Source organism: Pectinophora gossypiella, chromosome 27 (genome assembly GCF_024362695.1).
Source record: "Pectinophora gossypiella chromosome 27, ilPecGoss1.1, whole genome shotgun sequence".
Classification (NCBI taxonomy): domain Eukaryota; kingdom Metazoa; phylum Arthropoda; class Insecta; order Lepidoptera; family Gelechiidae; genus Pectinophora; species Pectinophora gossypiella.
Genome location: NC_065430.1, coordinates 6,646,179 through 6,664,661, shown reverse-complemented (window position 1 = coordinate 6,664,661; position 18,483 = coordinate 6,646,179). Strand labels below are relative to the sequence as shown.

The window sequence follows — 18,483 nt, the reverse complement described above, 5'->3', positions numbered from 1 at the left end:
AATATTCAAAAACAATGATAATAGAAGGAAAAAGAAAGAATCGAATTCTACCGCCGCTTTTTTAATATTTTCGTTATAATATATAAGTAGGTACCTAATATGAGATGTCTCGGGAGTGTCGTCGTCAGTCATTTGTTTGGTATTATCTCTCCCCCCTCGCTCGCTACACTACCACCCCGCGAACGCGACGATTCTGTATATATATAACGGCGTTCGAACATTGTTTAGTGAAGATAGAGGCATGGAGAGGACGCAAGGGGCCCTCCCAATGCCACCGCTGCCAACAATTTCGCCACAGCAGCCACAATTGTCACCGGCCGATGGCCTGTGTCCGCTGTGGCGAAAGCCACGCGGCCAAGGATTGCCTGCGGCCCCGGGAGGTTCCAGCCACCTGCTGTAACTGCGGGGGGACTCACCCGGCCAACAGCTCTTCTTGCCCGGTCAAGTTGCGCGAGCTGCGGAACACGAAGGCGGGAACCGCGCCTATGACCACCGCAAGAAGAGCCCCACTGCCACCTCCACCATCAACAGTGGACCCCAACAGCGAGCCGACCGCGCGGTGCTCGCTTATGGCCGCGGCGAACGGCCCAGACGGGCCCAAGCCGCGCAGGCCGAAGCGCATCCGCGCGAGGGCAAAGCCTGCCCCTGCAGCCTCCATCACTGTCGAGCCGCAGCCGACACCGACTCCAGACCAAGCGGTCGCCGCCCCTCCCAGGGGGGGGAAGAAGGCGAAGCCCCAAGCGGAGGTACCACCGGCCCCATCCAGCGAAAAGCTGGAAGTGGTGGAGCAGACGATCCAGCTGCTCCACAACATCCTCGCGGCCACCCGCTCACGGATTGACCCTGTGCCCATCATCGTGGGAGGCCTGGCATCACTGCTGGGCCAACTCACTGGTGGGCACTGACCTCTCGGACATCGGACTGGACCGGGGCTGCCCACATCCACTACTCCCCGTCGAGTAGTCAGGATTGTGGCCACCCCCCGGGGGATGAGTTGACGCTTCCAGTGGCAGTGGAAGCAGTCCTCTCCCCCCCTCCAGCCGACATGACACCAGCTGCCCCGGCGACGGAGCAGCTCACCGGACAAGACACCACCGCCAGCTGACGGGCGCTCACTGGGCCTCCCCCAACGGGGAACCACCCGGTGGGCTCGACCTCGCTGGCGGCACCACGGATGTAACATCGGGCTCACGGAGGGGCGTTCTCGCCCGCTGTGTCCCAACCCCGTGCCACGCCCGTTTCTGCGGGCGGCGACTGCCGCCACATTAGAGGGGCTACGCCCCGTGAATGTCTCCCCGTCGCGGGCTTCGCCCGCGACGAGAAGAAACCACACGGATTGTTTAGCCACCATTCGCCCGTTGAGCGTCGTCACTGCGTCGCGCGTCGTGCGTGTTTGTGTACATTTAGTTTCGTGTTTTTTATAAAAAACATATATAATTATGACCGGTCGCGGTAAGGGAGGCAAAGGTCTGGGAAAGGGAGGAGCTAAGCGTCACAGGAAGGTACTCCGTGATAACATCCAAGGTATCACCAAGCCGGCCATCCGTCGTCTCGCCCGCAGAGGAGGCGTCAAGCGTATCTCCGGTTTGATATACGAGGAGACTCGTGGTGTCCTCAAGGTGTTCCTCGAGAACGTGATCCGCGACGCGGTCACTTACACCGAGCACGCCAAGAGGAAGACCGTCACTGCTATGGACGTCGTCTACGCTCTGAAACGTCAGGGCCGCACCCTCTACGGTTTCGGTGGTTAAGTCTACCATCGCCGCGCCGGCGTCATCGCCCACCTCGTGTGTGTGTCGGTCGAAAGAACAACAACACACAAATCAAAAAGGCCCTTTTCAGGGCCGCAAATAGTTCATTGTTGTTTTACAAAATGTTTCACGATATTACGTCGATACTATATAATAAATAACACCTCAATATGTACAAGTTACGAATATACCCAGCAGCCGAGTGGGTAAAGTTGCTTGTGATCATCGAGGCCCGTAGGGCGCCGAGACGCGGCGGTGTAGGCGTCTCAACTAAACACAATCCCTTGCATACAGTAACTTACTCACTCACTCACTCACTCATTTAATATTTTATAATTAGTCAGTCAATTCCATGTTATTTGGATAGGTACCCTATAAGTATACATAATAATATCTAGTACTTACCTTCCTTATGTTAACGAATCTAACTAGTAAGGTGAGCGAGACGTGCGAGCGTATTATACATATTTTATTCATAATTTTTTTTTTTTAAGATTTATATCTAATTTAAAATAAATAAATAAATCAAGTGAAATACATACACTTGTGTACAACAGATGCGGTCTGTGTGTATGTACGACGTGTATGAGAGATTCTAGATAGAGAGAGAGCGCCGTGAGTTGTGTGCGCGTGGACGTTCGACGGATTTTTAGCGTTTAGAGTTTTATTAACACACATTTAATAATAATAGTATATATCCTTATATAACGTATTACATAATTTATTTAAAAAATATATAAATTATTGCAATAACAAAATCTATACGTCCCGAATAGAGCCGTCCGTAGTTGTGAAGAGTAGGGTACGAGTGTTTTACGACCTCCAACATTTACACGTTAAAAATCGTCAAAATCATTGGAAATATGCAATATATTGTTATCGTATAGAAGGTCGGGAACCTAGGCGTTGAATTATCGAACATTAGACACCGACGCGTTAATTTTTATAGAGAAAAATAACTTTTGAAGTGGACACTAGGTGAGCGACGACACCAAAGGTGAATATAAACGCTTTTATCGCCGTATTCGATACGTTTACACGTTTAAATAAAATTTAAACAGTTGGTAGAACTCAAAAATAATATCAATATACGTATATTTAGTCACAAATATTTATATATAATTAGTTTTATCGATATTCATCGATACGTGTAAGTGAAAAGTTGGAAGTTATCATACGAGAAAACGTCTCGCGACACAGCGGCTCTCCTTACAGTATTGCTCCGCTCGTGGGGTCTGTGGCGCCACCTGTACCGGGCGCACGCACGAAGTTTCATACATACAACTCGTACAGTACACACAGTGTTATTAAAAGTTAGTTACTTACTTACTTTAATATTGCGAAAATGGCCGATACAGCAGTCGCATCCGAGGCTCCCGCACCGACGACGCCCGCGAAGAAGCCGAAGGCGTCCGCCGCCGGCGCCGGTGCTAAGAAGCCGAAGGCGAAGCCGACCCACCCGAAGACATCTGAAATGGTAAACAACGCCATTAAAGAGTTGAAAGAACGAAGCGGGTCCAGCCTGCAGGCGATCAAGAAATACATCGCCGCCCAGTACAAGGTCGACGCTGAGAAATTGGCTCCGTTCATCAGGAAATATCTGAAGAGCGCCGTCGAATCCGGCGCCCTGATCCAGACCAAGGGCAAAGGTGCGTCCGGTTCGTTCAAGTTGGAATCAAAGTCCTCCTCCGGCAAGAAGCCGGCGTCCAGCAAGGCTGCGGGCGCCAAGCCCGCCGCTAAACCGAAGAAGGCAGCCGCCGCGGCCGCCTCGCCCAAGAAGGCCAAGAAACCGGCCGCTTCCTCGCCGGCCAAGGCTAAATCGTCCGCCGCCGCCGCCGCCACCAAGGACAAGAAGGCGGCCGCCGCCAAGAAGAAGCCCGCCGCGGCCAAGAGGGCCGCCGCTCCCGCAAAGGCGAAGAGCGCCGCCGCACCGAAAGCAAAGAAGACCGCCAAGCCGCCCACGAAGAAACCGAAGGCGCCGAAACCCAAGAAGGCCGCCGCTACGCCTAAATCTAAGGCCGCCGCAGCGAAGAAAGCGTCCAAGAAGTAAACGCGCCGCCATCGCCGCAGCCGCCGCCGCACCAGCAGCAGCAGCAGCAAACAGCCGCGCGCGCGCTTTTAAAGCAACGCGCAACAAAAAGCCCTTTTCAGGGCTAACAAATTGTTCCGATACTCTTATATACGGTTTCATACTATTCTACATCGATATGAAAAAAAAAAAAAAAAAAATACAACAAAATTTACCACCTACCTAACCTCCTCTCTACCGATAAAAAACACACCATATAGGTAAATTTTAAAAATAACCTCACTTCACCAAACAATACAACACGTACAATGAATCAATAGATTATAGGTAATAATAGATCATAATCATCCATAATATTTACGTATTTTTCGATACTGCAACTAGCGGATGCTGCGCGAATTAAAAAAATATTACAACACCTATAATAACACACCTAGGCTAGGTATATACCTACCTATATAAAAGATTGCTCTCATTCTACCATAATATATTATACATACATAATATTATCTTAATTATTTATTAAGATACACAACGTAATATCATCGGTTAATTAACTTCATTAGTGATTCATACTAATCGCTCAAATTTTCAATTTCTCTCTCTCAAACGGGTGAAACACACCCCGCCCGCCCGCGAACGCACCCACCCGCCCGACTGCCCGACTGCCTTCCTTCCTTGCTTGCTTGCTGCGCGCGCATCACGTCGTTCATTCGCGTTTTGTCTCGCTCTAACTGCGCGCAGACCCCACTATTTGTGACACTCGCGTTTTCTATATAAATGTCCGGCTATACGGCCGACGTTTTTTTTTTTTTTTTTTTTTTTTTTTTTTTTTTTTTTTCGGATCGCTCTGTCTTATGGATCGCTCTGTCTTATCAAGCGCTCGGAAGCCGTTTCTCCGTCCACCTACACTGCGACCCTAGACGAGAAGAAGCAGGGGGGGGTATTTTATTAAAATACCCTCCTAATCCCGCGGCTCCAAACGGTACCACCGCTACCGCTCCTACCAACCCCCGGCCTCCCACCAGCGGGTCTCACCGGGGAGGGAGTGGTAGCGCGTGCTCTGCCAGGCGGACCGCTTGGCTTCGCGCTGAGACAGCTCAACGGGGTGAGCAGCCAGGTATGGCTCCCCCAACTGCCGGCGTAGTGAAGCGCCGGGCGCGCACTTTCGTGCGCACCCGCGCCGTCACGACGCCGTTCGCCGCTAATATACCACCGCCTCCGCCGCGTCTCATCGACACAGGCCTCCGATTGTCCCCGTTCCCGATGCCCCTGCCCCGACTTCCGGGAGCAGGAGCCGCGGAAAAGAGGACCACAACGCCGCCCGAACGTATCCCACCGCGGCCCGTGGTGAGGACCACGCCGCCCGCAGCACTCTCCATGCCCCTGTTGGACATGGAGACAACACCGCCGCGCCAATACGCGGCAACAAACCCGTTCTCGCCGCTCTCCACGCCCCAACCGGTCATGGAGACAACACCGCCACGCTCATACGCGGCGGTGCTCAACACCAACCCGGAGTCGCCGCCGCACGCGCCTCCGCGCCCGTCGCTCCGGACGGCGCCTACACCGTCGCCAAAGCCCGCGCGACCCCAGCCGCCGCTCGCACCCGCGAGCAAGAAGCTCCCGCCCATCGTGGTCGACCGGCTGCCTGACTGGCCCCACCACCTCCGCAAGCTGCGGGAGTTGCTGGGCCACATCCCCAACGCGCGCCCGTACGGGAAGGGCGTCCGCTTCCTGGCGAGGACCGAGGAAGAGTTCCGGCTCTACCAGCGGTACCTCACCACCCTGGAGAGAGCCACGGGACTCTCCTGGTTTGCGTACGCCCCACCGGCGGAGCGCTCACTGAAGCTGGCCATCCGTGGCCTGCCCATGGACACCGATGTTGCTGAGTTGGAGGAGGAGCTGCGCGCCCGCGGCTTCGACCCCCAATACATCCGCCCCATCCAGGCTCGCGAGGGAAGGACAGGCTGCCTCTTCTTCGCGGAGATCCGCAGGACGCTGGGTTTCCAGCGGATCTACGAGGTCTCCGAGCTCCTCTGCATGCCCGGCGTCAAGGTCGAGGCGTGGAGGGGACGAAGAGGAGCAGCGCAGTGCCACCGCTGCCAGCAGTTCCGGCATAGCAGCCATAACTGCCACCGCCCTGCCGCCTGTGTCCGTTGTGGTGAAAACCATACGGCCAAGGAGTGCCAGCGCCCCCGGGAAGTTCCGGCAACCTGCGTGAACTGCGGGGGAACACACCCGGCGAATAGCTCTTCCTGCCCGGTCAAGTTACGCGAGCTGCGTAACACCAAGGCGGGTGCGGCGCCCATGACCGGCGCGAGAGGAGCTATCCCACCAGCAGCCTCCACAGTGGACCCCAACATCGAGCCGACCGCGCGGAGCTCGCTTATGGCCGCGGCGAACGGCCCAGCCGGGCCCAAGCCGCAGAAGCCTAAGCGCATCCGCAAGAGGGCAAAACCGGCCCCCACTGCCACCACCATCGTCGAGCAGCAGCCAGCGCCAACTCCGACGCCGAACCAAGCGGTCGCCGCCCCTACCAAGGGGAAGAAGGCGAAGCCCCGCGCGGAGATACCACCAGCCCCCTCCAGCGAGAAGCTGGAAGTACTGGAGCAGACTATCCAGCTGCTCCACAACGTACTGGCTGCCATACGATCCCGGAACGACCCTGTGCCCATCATCGTGGGAGGCCTGGCTTCACTGCTGGGCCAACTCACCGGTGGGCACTGACCACTTTCATCGGACTGGACCGGGGCTGCCCACATCCACTACTCCCCGTCGAGTAGTTAGGATCGTGGCCACCCCCCGGGGGATGAGTTGACGCTTCCAGTGGCAGTGGAAGCAGTCCTCTCCCCCCCTCCAGCCGACTCGACACCAGCTGCCCCGGCGACGGAGCAGCTTCACCGGATTGACACCACCGCCAGCTGACGGGCGCTCACTGGGCCTCCCCCAACGGGGAACCACCCGGTGGGCTCGACCTCGCTGGCGGCACCTCGGACAAGACTCACCATCGGGCTCACGGAGGGGCGATCATCGCCCGCCGTGTCCCACCCACGTGCCACGCCCGTTTCTGCGGGCGGCGACTGAGGCCACGTCAAGGGGGCATAGCCCCGAGGACGTCTCCCCGCCGCGGGCTTCGCCCGCGACGAGAAGAAGAAGCAACCGACGTTTTTATTATACCCACTGACTTCGTACGTTGCGGTCGACTATTGCGCGGTGTCGCAATAGTGTTTTTTGTGTGTGTTTCAAGTTAAATCTATCTCAATCATGTCCGGTCGCGGCAAAGGTGGTAAAGTAAAGGGCAAGGTCAAGTCCCGTTCCAACCGTGCCGGTCTACAGTTCCCCGTGGGTCGTATTCACAGGCTGCTCCGCAAGGGAAATTACGCCGAGCGCGTCGGTGCCGGTGCTCCGGTGTATCTCGCCGCCGTGATGGAATACCTGGCCGCCGAAGTTCTCGAGTTGGCCGGTAACGCCGCACGCGACAACAAGAAGACCAGAATCATACCGAGACACTTGCAGCTGGCGATCAGGAATGACGAGGAGTTGAACAAGCTCCTGTCTGGCGTTACCATCGCCCAGGGTGGTGTGCTGCCCAACATCCAAGCGGTGCTCCTTCCCAAGAAGACCGAGAAGAAGGCTTAAGCGCGTCCGAACCAACCTCGAAGCGGCCCTCTCCCTCTCTCTATCTACTACGACGACGACGAGGGGACGGGACCCCAACGTTAAAAAGGCCCTTTTCAGGGCCACAAAATTGTTCAATAATCATAAAAAAGTTTCTAACGGTTAAAACAATCGTCGATATATGTGTACTTTTGACATAATATTAATAATTACATAACTTACATACATACATATTAGCAAGCAATTACGATATTAGTGCAATACCTAATAATTATGGTGAATAAATAACATGTCATCACGTACACGTATGTACCAACGAACCCCGAAAAGGGGTGAGCAGACACACAGACTCGTCGTCATTTTAACAATTTGACTGTTTTTGAACTATATAATTGAATCAAATCAAATTATTGTCATTAAAGATAATCTAAAGTGAAAAATATAATATAATACAAAATCTACGTATAAGTAAACGTTTCAAAAAATAAATAAAAATATTACGTATTACGTATGTGTGGGGGGGTGGTGTCAGAGTCGGTCGCGGTGTATAGCGGCGATAGCGAATCTACCCGTCCCGCTTTATTACCACCGAGGGACGCGATTGGTCCGTTTAATGCGCGCAAAGCCCGCTAGTAGCGTACCGAAAACTTGATGTAGGTTCGATTTTTTCGACCGGCGCGCACACGTCTCGTCCCGAGTCTATCGTATAACGCACACGCTCTCAGTTTACTCGTTCATTAGTCGAAATGCCACCCAAGACAAGCGGAAAGGCAGCTAAGAAATCTGGCAAAGCCCAGAAGAACATCTCCAAGTCTGACAAGAAAAAGAAGAAGCACAAGAGGAAGGAGAGCTACGCCATTTACATCTACAAGGTGTTGAAACAAGTACACCCCGACACCGGTATCTCTAGCAAGGCCATGTCCATCATGAACTCGTTCGTGAACGACATCTTCGAGCGTATCGCCGCCGAAGCATCGCGTCTCGCTCACTACAACAAGCGTTCAACTATCACATCGAGGGAGGTGCAGACCTCCGTGAGGCTCCTTCTGCCCGGTGAGCTCGCCAAGCACGCAGTATCCGAGGGCACCAAGGCCGTAACCAAGTACACCAGCTCCAAGTGAAGCGTCCACCGACCGACTACATACACAGGCAGACGACTAAAACAATCTGCCGTGCGTGTGTGTTCGCGCCAAACGTACAAAAGGCCCTTTTCAGGGCCACAAACTCGTTCAATATATAAAATATTATGTTTCAATGATGATCCACAATCGATATAATATAATTAATAATGTTGTTATGTTATGTAAGTAATTTCAAATAACGTAAGACACGGTAGAAAGTAAATTGAAAAATTAAGTTAAAATTAACTACGACATTAGAATAATGGTGATGTAGGAATTTTGTTTGTTGTTTAGTAAGTCAAATCAACTTATGTACATAAGTGGAAATATTTATTTACACACGCATAATTATGATGATCATAAAGAAATGTACCTATGAGTATATAAAAGAAAAAACAAAATGCACCACTATCACGAATAATAATTTATAATATAAACTTCAGGTGGCGCTGTTGTCGTTTCGGAGTCCTCTCCCCGCGCCCCCCCTCTCCACCCGCCCGCGAACGGTCCATTATACTATATATAAAAGAAGGTAGGGGAATAGTGAACTATTCAGTAAACTCTCGTACGTTGACGTTGCAGGTTCTCGTTCGCGCGCGCGACTAAAAGATGGCCCGTACCAAGCAGACAGCTCGTAAATCGACCGGTGGTAAGGCGCCGCGTAAACAACTCGCCACCAAGGCGGCTCGTAAGAGCGCACCAGCAACCGGTGGTGTCAAGAAGCCCCATCGCTACAGGCCCGGCACCGTCGCCCTCCGTGAGATCCGTCGTTACCAGAAGAGTACCGAATTGCTGATCCGCAAGCTGCCGTTCCAGCGTTTGGTGCGTGAGATCGCTCAAGATTTCAAGACTGATCTCCGTTTCCAGAGCTCCGCTGTGATGGCCCTCCAGGAGGCGAGCGAGGCATACCTCGTCGGTCTCTTCGAAGACACCAACCTTTGCGCTATCCACGCGAAGCGCGTCACCATCATGCCAAAGGACATTCAGCTCGCTCGCAGAATCCGCGGGGAACGCGCCTAAAATACACGCGCACGCACACACAGCGCCAAAGACCGACGACGCGCGCACTTCCCACCGTGCGCGTGTCTTGTTTGTCTTTACGCTTCAAAAGGCCCTTTTCAGGGCCACAAGAGTTTCTGTTATGATAATATAGTTTCAACGTATTTTAACATCGCATACAAACAAATTATAATATATATAGTTTATATATATATAGGTATTATAATATTAGAGAATACACAAACGTACATATAAATTATTGCAACATAAATTAATGAATAACCTTATTTTTATTTACATAAGACTTTGTTAAAAAAGTTGAAACGTTAGGTATTACTTAATTTTCCGGGTTGTATATATTATTATTATTATAGGAAAGAAGAGAGTAGCGTATGTACATAACGGAATTTAATTGTAATATTCAAAAACAATGATAATAGAAGGAAAAAGAAAGAATCGAATTCTACCGCCGCTGTTTTTAGGTATTTTCGTTATAATATATAAGTAGGTACCTAATATGAGATGTCTCGGGAGTGTCGTCGTCAGTCATTTGTTTGGTATTATCTCTCCCCCCTCGCTCGCTACACTACCACCCCGCGAACGCGACGATTCTGTATATATAACGGCGTTCGAACCTATTTTAGCCGCCATTAGCCCGTTGAGCGTCGTCACTGCGTCGCGCGTCGTGCGTGTTTGTGTACATTTAGTTTCGTGTTTTTTATAAAAAACATATATAATTATGACCGGTCGCGGTAAGGGAGGCAAAGGTCTGGGAAAGGGAGGAGCTAAGCGTCACAGGAAGGTACTCCGTGATAACATCCAAGGTATCACCAAGCCGGCCATCCGTCGTCTCGCCCGCAGAGGAGGCGTCAAGCGTATCTCCGGTTTGATATACGAGGAGACTCGTGGTGTCCTCAAGGTGTTCCTCGAGAACGTGATCCGCGACGCGGTCACTTACACCGAGCACGCCAAGAGGAAGACCGTCACTGCTATGGACGTCGTCTACGCTCTGAAACGTCAGGGCCGCACCCTCTACGGTTTCGGTGGTTAAGTCTACCATCGCCGCGCCGGCGTCATCGCCCACCTCGTGTGTGTGTCGGTCGAAAGAACAACACACAAATCAAAAAGGCCCTTTTCAGGGCCGCAAATGGTTCACTGTTGTTTTACAAAATGTTTCACGATATTACGTCGATACTATATAATAAATAACACCTCAATATGTACAAGTTACGAATATACCCAGCAGCCGAGTGGGTAAAGTTGCTTGTGATCATCGAGGCCCGTAGGGCGCCGAGACGCGTCGGTGTAGGCGTCTCAACTAAACACAACCCCTTGCATACGGTAACTTACTCACTCACTCATAATATAATATTTTATAATTAGTCAGTCAATTCTATGTTATTTGGATACCCTATAAGTATACATAATAATATCTAGTCCTTATGTTAACGAATCTAACTAGTAAGGTGAGCGAGACGTGCGAGCGTATTATACATATTTTATTCATTTTTTTTTTTTTTTTTTAAGATTTATATCTAATTTAAAATAAATAAATAAATCAAGTGAAATACATACACTTGTGTACAACAGAGATGCGGTCTGTGCGTGTATGTACGACGTGTATGAGAGATTCTAGATAGAGAGAGAGAGCGCCGTGAGTTGTGTGCGCGTGGACGTTCGACGGATTTTTAGCGTTTAGAGTTTTATTAACACACATTTAATAATAATAGTATATATCCTTATATAACGTATTACATAATTTATTTAAAAAATATATAAATTATTGCAATAACAAAATCTATACGTCCCGAATAGAGCCGTCCGTAGTTGTGAAGAGTAGGGTACGAGTGTTTTACGACCTCCAACATTTACACGTTAAAAATCGTCAAAATCATTGGAAATATGCAATATATTGTTATCGTATAGAAGGTCGGGAACCTAGGCGTTGAATTATCGAACATTAGACACCGACGCGTTAATTTTTATAGAGAAAAATAACTTTTGAAGTGGACACTAGGTGAGCGACGACACCAAAGGTGAATATAAACGCTTTTATCGCCGTATTCGATACTTTTACACGTTTAAATAAAATTTAAACAGTTGGTAGAACTCAAAAATAATATCAATATACGTATATTTAGTCACAAATATTTATATATAATTAGTTTTATCGATATTCATCGATACGTGTAAGTGAAAAGTTGGAAGTTATCATACGAGAAAACGTCTCGCGACACAGCGGCTCTCCTTACAGTATTGCTCCGCTCGTGGGGTCTGTGGCGCCACCTGTACCGGGCGCACGCACGAAGTTTCATACATACAACTCGTACAGTACACACAGTGTTATTAAAAGTTAGTTACTTACTTACTTGAATATTGCGAAAATGGCCGATACAGCAGTCGCATCCGAGGCTCCCGCACCGACGACGCCCGCGAAGAAGCCGAAGGCGTCCGCCGCCGGCGCCGGTGCTAAGAAGCCGAAGGCGAAGCCGACCCACCCGAAGACATCTGAAATGGTAAACAACGCCATTAAAGAGTTGAAAGAACGAAGCGGGTCCAGCCTGCAGGCGATCAAGAAATACATCGCCGCCCAGTACAAGGTCGACGCTGAGAAATTGGCTCCGTTCATCAGGAAATATCTGAAGAGCGCCGTCGAATCCGGCGCCCTGATCCAGACCAAGGGCAAAGGCGCGTCCGGTTCGTTCAAGTTGGAGTCAAAGTCCTCCTCCGGCAAGAAGCCGGCGTCAAGCAAGGCTGCGGGCGCCAAACCCGCCGCTAAACCGAAGAAGGCAGCCGCCGCGGCCGCCTCGCCCAAGAAGGCCAAGAAACCGGCCGCTTCCTCGCCGGCCAAGGCTAAATCGTCCGCCGCCGCCGCCGCCACCAAGGACAAGAAGGCGGCCGCCGCCAAGAAGAAGCCCGCCGCGGCCAAGAGGGCCGCCGCTCCCGCAAAGGCGAAGAGCGCCGCCGCACCGAAAGCAAAGAAGACCGCCAAGCCGCCCACGAAGAAACCGAAGGCGCCGAAACCCAAGAAGGCCGCCGCTACGCCTAAATCTAAGGCCGCCGCAGCGAAGAAAGCGTCCAAGAAGTAAACGCGCCGCCATCGCCGCAGCCGCCGCCGCACGCACCAGCAGCAGCAGCAAACAGCCGCGCGCGCGCTTTTAAAGCAACGCGCAACAAAAAGCCCTTTTCAGGGCTAACAAATTGTTCCGATACTCTTATATACGGTTTCATACTATTCTACATCGATATGAAAAAAAAAAAAAAAATAAAAAAAAACCTACCTAACCTCCTCTCTACCGATAAAAACACACCATATAGGTAAATTTTAAAAATAACCTCACTTCACCAAACAATACAACACGTACAATGAATCAATAGATTATAGGTAGTAATAATAGATCATCATCCATAACATTTACGTATTTTTCGATACTGCAACTAGCGGATGCTGCGCGAATTAAAAAAATATTACAACACCTATAATAACACACCTAGGCTAGGTATATACACATACCGTACGTACGTACATAAAAGATTGCTCTCATTCTACCATAATATTTATTATACATACATAATATTATCTTAATTATTTATTAAGATACACAACGAACGTAATATCATCGGTTGGTTCGTTCGTTCGTTAATTAATTAACTTCATTAGTGATTCATACTAATCGCTCAAATTTTCAATTTCTCTCTCTCAAACGGGTGAAACACACACCCCGCCCGCCCGCGAACGCACCCACCCGCCCGACTGCCCGACTGCCTTCCTTGCTGCGCGCGCATCACGTCGTTCATTCGCGTTTTGTCTCGCTCTAACTGCGCGCAGACCCCACTATTTGTGACACTCGCGTTTTCTATATAAATGTCCGGCTATACGGCCGACGTTTTTATTATACCCACTGACTTCGTACGTTGCGGTCGACTATTGCGCGGTGTCGCAATAGTGTTTTTTGTGTGTGTTTCAAGTTAAATCTATCTCAATCATGTCCGGTCGCGGCAAAGGTGGTAAAGTAAAGGGCAAGGTCAAGTCCCGTTCCAACCGTGCCGGTCTACAGTTCCCCGTGGGTCGTATTCACAGGCTGCTCCGCAAGGGAAATTACGCCGAGCGCGTCGGTGCCGGTGCTCCGGTGTATCTCGCCGCCGTGATGGAATACCTGGCCGCCGAAGTTCTCGAGTTGGCCGGTAACGCCGCACGCGACAACAAGAAGACCAGAATCATACCGAGACACTTGCAGCTGGCGATCAGGAATGACGAGGAGTTGAACAAGCTCCTGTCTGGCGTTACCATCGCCCAGGGTGGTGTGCTGCCCAACATCCAAGCGGTGCTCCTTCCCAAGAAGACCGAGAAGAAGGCTTAAGCGCGTCCGAACCAACCTCGAAGCGGCCCTCTCCCTCTCTCTATCTACTACGACGACGAGGGGACGGGACCCCAACGTTAAAAAGGCCCTTTTCAGGGCCACAAAATTGTTCAATAATCATAAAAAAGTTTCTAACGGTTAAAACAATCGTCGATATATGTGTACTTTTGACATAATATTAATAATTACATAACTTACATACATACATATTAGCAAGCAATTACGATATTAGTGCAATATTATTATTATAAAACCTAATAATTATTATGGTGAATAAATAACATGTCATCACGTACACGTATGTACCAACGAACCCCGAAAAGGGGTGAGCAGACACACAGACTCGTCGTCATTTTAACAATTTGACTGTTTTTGAACTATATAATTGAATCAAATCAAATTATTGTCATTAAAGATAATCTAAAGTGAAAAATATAATATAATACAAAATCTACGTATAAGTAAACGTTTCAAAAAATAAATAAAAATATTACGTATTACGTATGTGTGGGGGGTGGTGTCAGAGTCGGTCGCGGTGTATAACGGCGATAGCGAATATACCCGTCCCGCTTTATTACCGCCGAGGGACGCGATTGGTCCGTTTAATGCGCGCAAAGCCCGCTAGTAGCGTACCGAAAACTTGATGTAGGTTCGATTTTTTCGACCGGCGCGCACACGTCTCGTCCCGAGTCTATCGTATAACGCACACGCTCTCAGTTTACTCGTTCATTAGTCGAAATGCCACCCAAGACAAGCGGAAAGGCAGCTAAGAAATCTGGCAAAGCCCAGAAGAACATCTCCAAGTCTGACAAGAAAAAGAAGAAGCACAAGAGGAAGGAGAGCTACGCCATTTACATCTACAAGGTGTTGAAACAAGTACACCCCGACACCGGTATCTCGAGCAAGGCCATGTCCATCATGAACTCGTTCGTGAACGACATCTTCGAGCGTATCGCCGCCGAAGCATCGCGTCTCGCTCACTACAACAAGCGTTCAACTATCACATCGAGGGAGGTGCAGACCTCCGTGAGGCTCCTTCTGCCCGGTGAGCTCGCCAAGCACGCAGTATCCGAGGGCACCAAGGCCGTAACCAAGTACACCAGCTCCAAGTGAAGCGTCCACCGACCGACTACATACACAGGCAGACGACTAAAACAATCTGCCGTGCGTGTGTGTTCGCGCCAAACGTACAAAAGGCCCTTTTCAGGGCCACAAACTCGTTCAATATATAAAATATTATGTTTCAATGATGATCCACAATCGATATAATATAATTAATGTTGTTATGTTATGTAAGTAATTAATTAATTTCAAATAACGTAAGACACGGTAGAAAGTAAATTGAAAAATTAAGTTAAAATTAACTACGACATTAGAATAATGGTGATGTAGGAATTTTGTTTGTTGTTTAGTAAGTCAAATCAACTTATGTACATAAGTGGAAATATTTATTTACACACGCATATGATGATCATAAAGAAATGTACCTATGAGTATATAAAAGAAAAAACAAAATGTACCACTATCACGAATAATAATTTATAATATAAACTTCAGGTGGCGCTGTTGTCGTTTCGGAGTCCTCTCCCCGCGCCCCCCCTCTCCACCCGCCCGCGAACGGTCCATTATACTATATATAAAAGAAGGTAGGGGAATAGTGAACTATTCAGTAAACTCTCGTACGTTGACGTTGCAGGTTCTCCTTCGCGCGCGCGACTAAAAGATGGCCCGTACCAAGCAGACAGCTCGTAAATCGACCGGTGGTAAGGCACCGCGTAAACAACTCGCCACCAAGGCGGCTCGTAAGAGCGCACCGGCAACCGGTGGTGTCAAGAAGCCCCATCGCTACAGGCCCGGCACCGTCGCCCTCCGTGAGATCCGTCGTTACCAGAAGAGTACCGAATTGCTGATCCGCAAGCTGCCGTTCCAGCGTTTGGTGCGCGAGATCGCTCAAGATTTCAAGACTGATCTCCGTTTCCAGAGCTCCGCTGTGATGGCCCTCCAGGAGGCGAGCGAGGCATACCTCGTCGGTCTCTTCGAAGACACCAACCTTTGCGCTATCCACGCGAAGCGCGTCACCATCATGCCAAAGGACATTCAGCTCGCTCGCAGAATCCGCGGGGAACGCGCCTAAAATACACGCGCACGCACACACAGCGCCAAAGACCGACGACGCGCGCACTTCTCACCGTGCGCGTGTCTTGTTTGTCTTTACGCTTCAAAAGGCCCTTTTCAGGGCCACAAGAGTTTCTGTTATGATAATATAGTTTCAACGTATTTTAACATCGCATACAAACAAATATTATAATATTAGAGAATACACATACTTACATATAAATTATTGCAACATAAATTAATTAATGAATAACCTTATTTTTGGTTTTAAGTACTTAATTAATACGATTTGCATTTTAGTAAACTACATATTTACATCGACTTTGTTAAAGAAGTTGAAACGTATTATTATAGGAAAGAAGAGTAGCGTATGTACATAACGGAATTTAATTGTAATATTCAAAAACAATGATAATAGAAGGAAAAAGAAAGAATCGAATTCTACCGCCGCTGTTTTTAGGTATTTTCGTTATAATATATACCTAATATGATGTCTCGGGAGTGTCGTCGTCAGTCATTTGTTTGGTATTATCTCTCCCCCCTCGCTCGCTCGCTACACTACCACCCCGCGAACGCGACGATTCTGTATATATAACGGCGTTCGAACCTATTTTAGCCGCCATCGGATCGCTTGTCCACTGCATGCGCACGGATGCACTCTTTGTCTACCCACACTGCTGCCTGACAAGAAGAAAGAAGCTGGGGGGGGTATTTTTATTTAAAAATACCCTCCAGATTCCGCACGTTCGCTAGGTAACACCGTTATCACGCCTATCACCCCCGGCCTCCCACCAGCGGGTCTCACCGGGGAGGGTGTGATAGCGTGTGCCCTGCCTAGCGGACTGCTCGACATCGCGCGCAGGACAACTCCACGCTGCGTCCATACGGGGTGAGCATGGCTCCCCCAACGCCCGGAATAACGAAGCGCAGGTCGCGCGTATTTGTGCGCACCTGCCCTTCCATAACGCACGCCACCGCTGCAATCGCAGCAATGATGCCGTCCGCCACACCGCCATTCAGTGGCGCAACTCATCGGCCACCCGCTTTCCCGCTGCCCCTGCCCCAACTTCCGGGAACAGAGGCCGCGGCAAAGAGGACCTCCACGCCGCCGGAGCGGCCCTCCCCGCAGCTCCGCACGAAGATTAGCCCGCCCGTCGCACTCTCCATGCCCTCACTGGACATGGAGACATCGCCGCCGCGCACTTTCAGCTTCGCGCCCACCAACCCCTTCTCGCCGCCCTCCATGTCCAGGCCGGACACGGAGACAACACCGCCGCGATCATACGCGGCGGTGTTAAACACCAACCCGGCTTCGCCGCCGCACGCGCCACCGCGCCCGTCCCTCCGGACGACGCCCACGCCATCGCCGCCGTCGAAGAAGACCGCCCAGCAACCGCCGCTCGCCCCCGCGAGCAGGAAAATCCCGCCCATAGTGGTGGACCAGCTGCCGAACTGGCCGCACCACTTCCGCCAGCTGCGGGAGATGCTGGGCCACGCTCCAAACGCGCGCCCCTACGGCAAAGGCGTACGGTTCATGGCAAGAACCGAGGGGGAGTTCAGGCTCTACCAGAGTTACCTCACCAACCTGGAGAGAGCTTCTGGACTCTCCTGGTTTGCCTACGCACCCCCGGCGGAACGCTCGCTCAAGCTAGCGATCCTCGGCCTGCCCGCGAACACGAATCCCACCGACCTGGAGGAGGAGCTGCGCAACCGTGGCTTCTTCCCGGAGTACGTGCGCCCCATCCAGGGCAAAAGAGGCTGCGTCTTCTTCGTGGAGATGAAGAGGACACAGGGCTTCCAGACCGTATACGAGACCACCGAGCTGCTGTGCATGCCCGGCGTGAAGATCGAGGCATGGAGAGGACGCAAGGGGCCCTCCCAATGCCACCGCTGCCAACAATTTCGCCACAGCAGCCACAACTGTCACCGGCCAATGGCCTGTGTCCGCTGTGGAGAAAGTCACGCGGCCAAGGACTGTCAGCGGCCCCGGGAGGTTCCAGCCACCTGCTGTAACTGCGGGGGGGGACACCCGGCCAACAGCCCTTCTTGCCCGGTCAAGTTGCGCGAGCTGCGGAACACGAAGGCGGGAACCGCGCCTATGACCACAGCAAGAAGAGCCCCACTGCCACCTCCACCCTCAACAGTGGACCCCAACAGCGAGCCGACCGCGCGGAGCTCGCTTATGGCCGCGGCGAACGGCCCAGACGGGCCCAAGCCGCGCAGGCCGAAGCGCATCCGCGCGAGGGCAAAGCCTGCCCCTGCAGCCTCCATCACTGTCGAGCCGCAGCCGACACCGACGCCGAACCAAGCGGTCGCCGCCCCTCCCAGGGGGGGGAAGAAGGCGAAGCCCCAAGTGGAGGAACCATCGGCCCCATCCAGTGAGAAACTGGAAGTGCTGGAGCAGACGATCCAACTGCTGCACAACGTCCTCGCTGCCATCCGCTCACGGATTGACCCTGTGCCCATCATCGTGGGAGGCCTGGCAT

General features: G+C 51.1%; 8 protein-coding genes across 9 annotated transcripts; all 8 read left to right on the top strand.

Moving 5' to 3' along the window:
• Nucleotides 1-3,022: 3,022 nt before the first annotated feature.
• LOC126378659 (histone H1B-like) lies at nt 3,023-3,912 on the top strand. The gene has a single exon (XM_050027037.1). It carries the CDS (start codon nt 3,097-3,099, stop codon nt 3,799-3,801), a length of 705 nt encoding a protein of 234 aa, XP_049882994.1. The 5' UTR covers nt 3,023-3,096; the 3' UTR covers nt 3,802-3,912.
• A 990-nt stretch (nt 3,913-4,902) lies between these two features.
• LOC126378760 (uncharacterized) lies at nt 4,903-7,008 on the top strand. The gene is made up of 3 exons (XM_050027142.1): nt 4,903-5,495; nt 5,577-6,417; nt 6,889-7,008. The coding sequence occupies exons 1-3, from the start codon at nt 4,903-4,905 to the stop codon at nt 7,006-7,008; spliced, it is 1,554 nt and encodes a 517-aa protein (XP_049883099.1).
• Nucleotides 7,009-7,047: 39 nt separating this feature from the next.
• LOC126378680 (histone H2A) lies at nt 7,048-7,743 on the top strand. The gene has a single exon (XM_050027060.1). The coding sequence runs from the start codon at nt 7,048-7,050 to the stop codon at nt 7,420-7,422; it is 375 nt and encodes a 124-aa protein (XP_049883017.1). The 3' UTR covers nt 7,423-7,743.
• A 191-nt stretch (nt 7,744-7,934) lies between these two features.
• On the top strand, nt 7,935-10,999 carry LOC126378660 (histone H4-like). 2 transcript variants are annotated; one of them, XM_050027039.1, is made up of 2 exons: nt 7,935-8,315; nt 10,261-10,999. In XM_050027039.1, the coding sequence occupies exons 1-2, from the start codon at nt 8,148-8,150 to the stop codon at nt 10,570-10,572; spliced, it is 480 nt and encodes a 159-aa protein (XP_049882996.1). In that variant the 5' UTR covers nt 7,935-8,147; the 3' UTR covers nt 10,573-10,999. The 2 variants fall into 2 exon arrangements, with proteins under 2 accessions (XP_049882996.1, XP_049882995.1); XM_050027038.1 differs by lacking the exon at nt 7,935-8,315 and adding an exon at nt 9,083-9,469 and having other exon boundaries at nt 10,254-10,999.
• An 832-nt stretch (nt 11,000-11,831) lies between these two features.
• LOC126378651 (histone H1B-like) lies at nt 11,832-12,610 on the top strand. Its single transcript, XM_050027029.1, has one exon. It carries the CDS (start codon nt 11,906-11,908, stop codon nt 12,608-12,610), a length of 705 nt encoding a protein of 234 aa, XP_049882986.1. The 5' UTR covers nt 11,832-11,905.
• Nucleotides 12,611-13,507: 897 nt separating this feature from the next.
• LOC126378674 (histone H2A) lies at nt 13,508-14,209 on the top strand. The gene has a single exon (XM_050027053.1). The coding sequence runs from the start codon at nt 13,508-13,510 to the stop codon at nt 13,880-13,882; it is 375 nt and encodes a 124-aa protein (XP_049883010.1). The 3' UTR covers nt 13,883-14,209.
• A 247-nt stretch (nt 14,210-14,456) lies between these two features.
• Nucleotides 14,457-15,196, top strand: LOC126378696 (histone H2B). The gene has a single exon (XM_050027077.1). It carries the CDS (start codon nt 14,621-14,623, stop codon nt 14,993-14,995), a length of 375 nt encoding a protein of 124 aa, XP_049883034.1. The 5' UTR covers nt 14,457-14,620; the 3' UTR covers nt 14,996-15,196.
• Nucleotides 15,197-15,545: 349 nt separating this feature from the next.
• LOC126378662 (histone H3) lies at nt 15,546-16,201 on the top strand. The gene has a single exon (XM_050027041.1). The coding sequence runs from the start codon at nt 15,606-15,608 to the stop codon at nt 16,014-16,016; it is 411 nt and encodes a 136-aa protein (XP_049882998.1). The 5' UTR covers nt 15,546-15,605; the 3' UTR covers nt 16,017-16,201.
• The last annotated feature ends 2,282 nt before the right edge of the window (nt 16,202-18,483 follow it).